Source organism: Ruditapes philippinarum, unplaced genomic scaffold, assembly GCF_026571515.1.
Source record: "Ruditapes philippinarum isolate M1 unplaced genomic scaffold, ASM2657151v2 ctg859_1_1_1_1, whole genome shotgun sequence".
In the NCBI taxonomy this organism is placed as follows: domain Eukaryota; kingdom Metazoa; phylum Mollusca; class Bivalvia; order Venerida; family Veneridae; genus Ruditapes; species Ruditapes philippinarum.
Genome location: NW_026862944.1, coordinates 301,931 through 310,224, shown reverse-complemented (window position 1 = coordinate 310,224; position 8,294 = coordinate 301,931). Strand labels below are relative to the sequence as shown.

The window sequence follows — 8,294 nt, the reverse complement described above, 5'->3', positions numbered from 1 at the left end:
CAAATACAGACAACAATTTTACGACTTTTAAAATCACTTATATAGCGCAGCGAGTAAAACTCATTTAAATATTCATTTGTGTTTAGATCTATGTAAATCGTATAGTAAATAAAATGTTTTTCATGGTTAACATAATTATAGAAAGAGAACGGAAGGCATGTTGCTTTGCATTTGCAACGGATTCTAAAATCTGCTTTAAACTGTAGTCCTTTTTTTCGACTTGGAACTGGTGCCAGAATTGACAATTGAAGAAAAATGTAAGATTTATGTCATTCATAATAAAAATATGAACATATTTAGGTAGAGTTTTGCCTTCCGTACTCCCGGTTGATGTAAACTTGACTTTTTAATCATGGCGTAGACCAGATAACGCCAGAAAACGAAATAGCTTGCAACTGAAGCCCGCTCTAATACAAGCAACTTCCAAGGTTATGCAAAGTGTTTGATAAAACGGCTTATAAACTGACGAAGATCCAATATTCTATGGAAAGCTTATATTTTTCCCCGTAGACTGGTGCATATCCCAAAGAAATTGATACAGAAATAAAATATTTACGGCTATTTTCTTTTCCGAATCGAGCAACATTTGTCTTGGAAATGATGCCGAAAATGACGTCAATGTCACGTGGTATTGCCACACTGTGCTTGTCGGCATTTGACTAAGAGAAAGGGGCGTGGTAATTTTTAGCTCGACTTTTCTATGAAAAGGGGAGCTATCCTACTCGCCCCGGCGTCGGCGTTGGCGTCGGCGTCGGCGTTGGCGTCACACCTTGGTTAAGTTTTTCGTACCACCCCACTTTATTTCAGAAGTATTACAAGTATGGCTTTGAAACTTACCATACTTGTTCACCATCATAACCTCCATCTACAGACAAGAGTACATAACTCTGTCAAGGTTTTTGACAGAATTATGGCCCTTTTTTGACTTAGAAAGTGTATTGAGCTTGGTTAAGTTTTTTGTACCACCTCACTTTATTTCAAAACCATTGGAGGTATTGCTTTGAAACTGACCATACTTGTTTACCATCACGACCTTCATCAACAGACAAGAGGACATAACTCTGTCAAGGTTTTTGACAGAATTATGCCCCTTTTTGACTTAGAAAATACATTGAATATGGGTAAAATCCACTTATTGCCTTAACCCTTTGAGATATTGCTTTGAAACTTTTAATGCTATTTCACATCATTACCCCCATCTGTACGCAAGAGAAGGTAACTCTGTCAAGGATTTGTTTTAAAAATTAAGGCCTTTTATCGACTTAGAATCTTGGTTAAGTTTTTAGTACCAGTCCACTTTTTGACTGAACTGTTTGAGATATTAATTTGAAAGTTGGAATACTTGTTTACAATCATGATTCCCAAACATGTCCAGGAGAAGGTAATTCTGTCAAAGATTTTATTTGAATTATGGCCCTTAACTGTCAATGTTTTGTATTATAGGCAAGCACTAAAAAACTTAAAAAATCTAAAAAAATTCATTCCTATCCACTTGTTCACTTTACCATAAATTATGTCATATAAACATTGCTGTAATATTCAAGGGTATCAAACAACTAGTTCACTTTAAAAATACAGAGATTCTTGTATTGCCTTTTACTGCAAAAACTTTTTTTATTGGCAAGCAATAAAAAAGTCGAGCGCGCTGTCTTACGGACAGCTCTTGTTCACTACTGCTGTAATCAATCTGGAATTTGGATTCTGCATGACTGACCAGTGTATGCGACATTTCAATCCATGCACATATGTTATTTCCTGATTCTTCTGAATGTTTAGGTTACTGTAAAATAGTCTCAGACTTACATTGCATCTGTTCATGAGAGACTAAGGACAATGTAAGGACTCTTCTTGTTTAAAACACTTCATATTTTAAAGGCAAGAAACACCCCCAAGACGGTAGTTAAGAGCCGTCATTGGTCATTTCGTGATTTTCAATCAAATGCATCATGTGGTGTCATTTTAAATCTCATGTTAATGTCGTAAGGTTCTGGAATAATAACTAATGGCTAATGAATGTAACTTGAAATTGTCTTTAAAACTGCATGTCTCCGGATGAGTCAAAATATTTCAATAAAATCAAAATTTGAGAAATATGTTCTACATTTTTAGTAAAAGTAAAATTATTCAAGATTCAAGTAATATTTCACATGTTATGTGTGGTTAATGACTGATTTTTCATATTTACAACTATATTTCTACTGCGTTATTAACGCAGTAAGGGCTATTTATGCATCGTTTGACAACTTTTTGGGTTGTAAGTGCCATTGATAATGTGCAAATTGCTTCCTTTAGGTTATTTCACAATATTATTCATTCAAATACATTTCAAAAATTTAATGAAAATTAGCGTGAATCTGAAGGCGTGCTGCTTTAAAGTTTGTTTATACTTCATTGAAAATTAGTATTGAAAATGTATTGTTTATGCTTTTTGATCAATGTATTATCACATTATGTATGATAATGTAATACGTGCAAGTCAAATAAAATAAAATTATGTTCTGTTCAATTCATGTCTTTGTCCACGCAAGTGGTTTGACATTAGGAGATGAGCCAAATATGCGCGTTTTAACAAGTGATAGTAGGTAAGTCAACATGAGTAATTTTGAACGTCTAACTGATTGTTGATTCGTTTCAGAATTATATTGTTAAGAAACGAATGTTGAGCTCAATTTCGATTGTTTAGCTCAACATTGGAAGTATAGAATGTCTAGTAGATTGTTGATTTTTCTAGCTCAAAGTTAGTTTTGGAATCATATTGTTAAGAAACGAAAGTTGACCGTTGAGCTGAATATCGATTGTTCAGCTCAACGTTGGTAATGTTAAGAGTCTAGTTGATTGTTTATTGTCTAACTTAACATTCGTTTTTAAAATTGTACCAAAATCTTATGAATATCTAATGTTGAGCTGAATGTTGATTGCCTAGCTGATTGTTTTGCCAAATTATTGCAAATTGAAGAAAACTGTTTTTCCAAGTTCCATGCATATTTGCAATATGTTTTTTCCACATTGTGTTTGAACAAGAGATTATGATGTTGTTTTTGTATTTGCAAAAATATTATCAAAACCATAACTGTAAATATTCAAGCATTCAATGAATGAAATTCTATCACTCAACTGACATAATTAAGAAGTTGTTTATTGCTAACTTTTAAATTATTTTGCTTTTTAATCAATCACAAACAACGCTGGTACCGATCCGGGAAACTTCCTTTGATATTTCGACGTGTTATTTTTCAATTAAACTTTTGTTTGATGTCAAAGAGTGTGTAAAATCTATAGGGTTTATCTAAAATGAGAAGGCGTTTGCTAATGGGTTGTTCGGCAAGTCACAGATTATTAAACATATCCTAACATTCCTTCTAAAGGAATCACAACCTGAACTGAAGATAACGGCAAAGACTTCATACAATGATAAATACTAACAAGCGAATGAAGAATGTTGAAAGAATATGTCTGTCAGTAATTATCACAATTTAGACATGAAAATGGTGAAATTTTGAATTTATAAACATCCAAAAGTATTGTAATTACAGGCTGTCTCAGTAGTGTGAAGTTGGCGGCCCAGCGGCTGGCGGCGTGTCTAGATGGCGGCTGGCGGCGTGAAATTGGCGGCCGCGCGGTCTGAACTTTAAAAATATTACAAGCTTTGCAAAGAAATTAATACGACTTTAAATGATTTTTTCAAGACATATATTACCATTTAAAAGTTTTAAAAAAGGGAAAAAACTACGTTTAGAAGTTTTTTCTGTACCGACCTGGCAGCCAGAATTTTTAATGTTGTAGAAATGTTCTAAATATGATAAAAACGGGACTGTATGAAGTTCTTAAGACTTTTCTTGATATCCTCTCTCTTGATTTGGGTGTGAAAATATGAATAAGGTTGAGTCATGGATTTTTATATTCCTGAATGTCCTTTTTTGATCATTCAGAAAATTAATATTGTAAAAATGTTTGCTAGGGTGAAAAAGGGTATTCTTACACCTTATTTCCTATGTACATGTACACTTGACAAACACATTATTATTCAAAGGAGTGAAGATATATTTAACAAGAACAAATCTGAAGAAAGAGATGCGAACAAAATGCAATAAAATAAGTCGGTTTATTTACTGAAACAAAAAAATATAAATAAATATCAAAGTTTCAATTTGTGCTGTTTCCTAGAATTTAGTTGTACGTGTACCCGTTAAATAATTTTACTGTGAGAGAAAAAGGACAGAAAATGCGTCTTAACACATATAGTGCAAAAATAGTAATTAAAAAAAAGCAGCTTCAAACAGTTAACTTTGTAATATTTTAACGTTGTCTAATTGATTTAAATGTTCATAATTTGATATATATATAATGCTTTGCGTTGAATTAGATTATTATTCTATGAAGATGTATGGTCTTCACTGTAAATAGAACATTTGAAATACATTTTTTTTATTAAAGCCTATTCTATTTCATATGATACTGTTGGTACTACGAGCGGTACCGGTATTTGTTATATTGCACTTTTAAGATCAAACGCTTGTGAAATTTGTTGACAGTAATTCATTACCTACTTTCGTTGCTTTGATCTCAAATCTCTTTACAATTTTATCTTACTTGTTTAAAACAATTTTACGAAAAACTAAAACATCATCAGAAAAATGTCTAAGTAGCCAAGGTTTGTCATTTATCGCGTAATATATAAGGAACGAGCAAAGGTAACACACATTTTCACAACACAGTTTACATTGCAAACATGAAGAAATGGATAACTGTTGTACTTTTTCTTTTTTGTTCATACGCAAGTTCATCTGTTCGTGAAAAACGCCTAATTCTTCACAGTAGTGATGACGTATTTAATGAAATCCAAACCTTGAAGTCGGAAATTGCAAGTATAAAGGCATCTTCAGATGCTAATAGAAAAGGTAAGCATAGATTTTATTAACATTATTTTATGCAAAACAATTTCAAAAATTTGAAAAATGTGAAATTAATAATATTTGATTCCGACAAAAAGCATTGGACATTAATAGTAGAAATTAAGTAATAGAAAGAGCATCAAAACACGAGGCTATCTGATTTGTACGAGGGGGCGTAGCCCCCAAATATTAGTCAATTTGCCGAGTGTTTTGATGTGCTTTCTCTTTTGTATCATAGTCAAACATAAAAACACGTTCCCTGTTGTCACAATATGAAACCCCGGGAAAAAGTAACCAATGGACAAGCATCTGAATATGATATTTCTGTCGCTTTCCCCTTCTCTTCCGTCACAATAAGTAAACCCCAGCAAAAATGAGCCAATCAATGGACATGCTCTGGAGTGCGGGTAACTAATACCAGTTAATACAATACTCCAGTTAACGCACTGTGCATGTATATGTATACGATTTAACTCTGACACGTTTTCAACAGAAAGGTCTCCAAACTATGATACAATACCGTTTTACCCAATATTTCAATCAACTTTAAAAATCTCAACTTAATGCAACTGAAAGTAAGAAAGGGCCTTTCAATGTTTTACTAAACGTGTATTTCTTTAACTATATGAGACTTGTAATTAACTTCACAATGTATTTCTTAAAAATGTTTTTGAAATGTCACTTTGTGTTTAAGATACTGGTTCCATCTATACAAGATGGGGAAAGAATGACTGTGATGGAAATGGAACAGATAAAACTTATTCAGGTAAGAAAACAAACCGTTTATGTAGTCTGAACATTAGTTGAGAGATTAAACCTTTTTCGATTTTATTATTGCGAAATAATCGGGTTGCTTTTCAACGTGCATCTTACATCTGTTAATGAAGTGTAAATCATTTTAAAATTAATAACCTGTTTTAGTATGTTTATGTATCACATAGAGAAATTATATTCCACATTCACGGTACATTTTTAAGGGTATACTGCCGGACACCCCCATGATGTTGCTGGTGGTGCAGCGAGTTATATTTGTCTTCCCGAAAATCCAACATGGGCAAAGTTCGTTGAAGGTCTACAAAATGAAGGAGCTTACATTTCTGGAACAGAGTATGAGATCTATGCTGCCTTTAATCCATTCCCCAAGAATATGCATGACCAAGATGCACCATGTGTAGTTTGTAGAAGTCCAAGACCAATTTCAATAATGATACCAGGAAAAACTGATTGTTATTCAGGATGGACGCTGGAATATACTGGGTACCTCATGTCTGGACATAACACTCAAAAAGCTTCCACAGATTACGCATGTGTTGATGCCAATCCAGACTCCGTTTTACATGGTGAAAGTAATCAGAATGGAAAGCTGTTTTATTTCGTGGAAGTGAAATGTGGGTCCTTACCGTGTCAGGAGTATCCACAAGGTCGAGAGTTAGCATGTGTAGTATGCTCTAGATAAAAACTGAGTATAACATATGATCTATAAAGTACGAAATTACTCTCTACCATGACCTTCCTTGATGTTATTATGTATAAATAAAGCATAAATAAGGAATTTATATATATATTTGAAATATAAATGTATTGAAAAAGCTTACTGCTTCCTTCTATTTTTTGTGAGTTAATTCCAAAATGTCTGATAAAAATATGTTGCGGCGTAAAAAGGTGAATTTATTTCAAAAGAAATTTTTAGTTAACAAGCGGTGCCCGTTACCGAGCGGTTAAGGTTAAGGTTGTTGATTTCAAAACACGTGCCACTCACCGTTATGGGTTCGAATCCCGTCAGATTATTTCATATGAGGTAGCTATCCAGTTAGCATACGTCTATCAATTGTGCTCGTTCCGACCTAAAATATTGCACGGAGGAATAGGCCTTCCTCTACCAAAAGCTTGAATGTCACCAAATGACATTTACATTGTTGCCTTTACTTAAAACCTAACCATAAAAAGTTGCGATGTAAAGATCATAAAGGAAGTAAATTTTTATTACTTCGAGAAGTATCCGATCTTTGTATCGCCCCTTAAATTCTTTAAGTTAGGTAAATGAAATAGTTCAAAATCCGATCTTGTCCTGGTATATCATATATTTATATTTGTTTTTCAACAGATATACCCTATATAGTACATGTATATGAAATTATTTTGTAATAACGCATGTGTTTTATTGTTGCAATTTCTAGCAAATGTAACAGATATATACGTTTGAAAGCAACATAGTCGCATTTGAAAGTTTAATGATGCCAATCTTATGTATAAATTTACATTGTTTCTTAATTCGTAGTTTAACAGCACGTCTTTGGGCAGGTTCGGTCAAAACGAGCTTTCAAGGGATCACTTTGTTTCCAAATTTTTATACTTCACAACAGCAGGTGTCAAGTGCGGAATAAAAAGTTGTCCCGTACTTCACTTCACTGTTGTTATATTTTTCTCGCCCTTCGGGATCATTGATGCCAGCACTTTTAAGTGTTGAGAATTGAGTACCACTCAAGCCGGTGCTAGAGGGTGTGAGGGATGTTGCACATATTAATTATCCCTCATGTACAGTCTCAATCAAACCGAGTTAGTATTCTTATGTAATTTTGTTGTGGTCAATGATTCCGGCGGATCACTTTGTTTCCAGATTTTAATAGCGGCCCTTTTATTCGTCCCATGGTTTCCATGTTTTTTCTATTGCCTTACGTGAGAATAAAGAAACGAATGCAGCCCGCTTACAGATTTTACGTTAATTTTCATAAAATTTTGAAAATGTATTTTAAAGTAAAATAATATGATGTAACCAAAAGGAAACAATTCACACACTACAAATAGTACTTAGAAACCCTTGTAATCTACCAAAATGAGTTCAAAAATTCGTAAACAGCCTTTAATGCGTAACACAGAAGATATTTGTTAAAACACTGGGAAAAATCAATCATTAATCGCATAAAACATGTAAAGTATTTGTTTTATCTTGAATCTTTTTACATTATACGAGTATGTCTAAAAATATCAGATTTAATTGTTATGAAATGTGAAGGCTCATATGGAGGCATGCAGCTTAAAACGCAATAATTGTGAGTTCTTATGGCAGTTATCATTGTGCTTTCAATATGGCATACATGTTCATGAAAAGGAGCAGATGGTCCCCAAGGTTAAAGAATACGTTAAATCGAGCAAACAACGGGCGTAACCATATAGACTAGAATGGAATTGTGCAAGAAGGTTTGAGGTTACAAACAAACATCAATGGACGTAATAAAAAAGAAGCAATAACAGATTAATATATTTTATTAAACTAATACAGTATTACAATTACCCTTGTTGTTTTCTCGTCTACGGTAAGTATCTTCCCCATTGCCTCTAGTTTTTATTTCTTTGATTAAACCCCCCCCCCCTTCCCCCGGTCTTCTGTCCCCTTCCCCTTTG

At 33.5% G+C, this 8,294-nt stretch overlaps 1 protein-coding gene across 2 annotated transcripts in view; it reads left to right on the top strand.

The window, feature by feature from the left end:
- Positions 1-4,648: 4,648 nt before the first annotated feature.
- The window catches only part of LOC132720694 (short-chain collagen C4-like), a 50,248-nt gene continuing 46,602 nt past the window's right edge, over positions 4,649-8,294 (top strand). Inside the window, exons 1-3 of one of the 2 annotated variants that reach the window (XM_060704878.1) lie at positions 4,649-4,898; positions 5,587-5,658; positions 5,870-6,482. In XM_060704878.1, coding sequence (XP_060560861.1) covers positions 4,730-4,898; positions 5,587-5,658; positions 5,870-6,348 — 720 coding nt within the window. In that variant the 5' untranslated portion in view covers positions 4,649-4,729 and the 3' untranslated portion in view covers positions 6,349-6,482. Of the gene's footprint in view, positions 4,899-5,586; positions 5,659-5,869; positions 6,483-8,294 lie in introns of those variants that run through there. The other variant, XM_060704877.1, reaches the window with a different exon arrangement.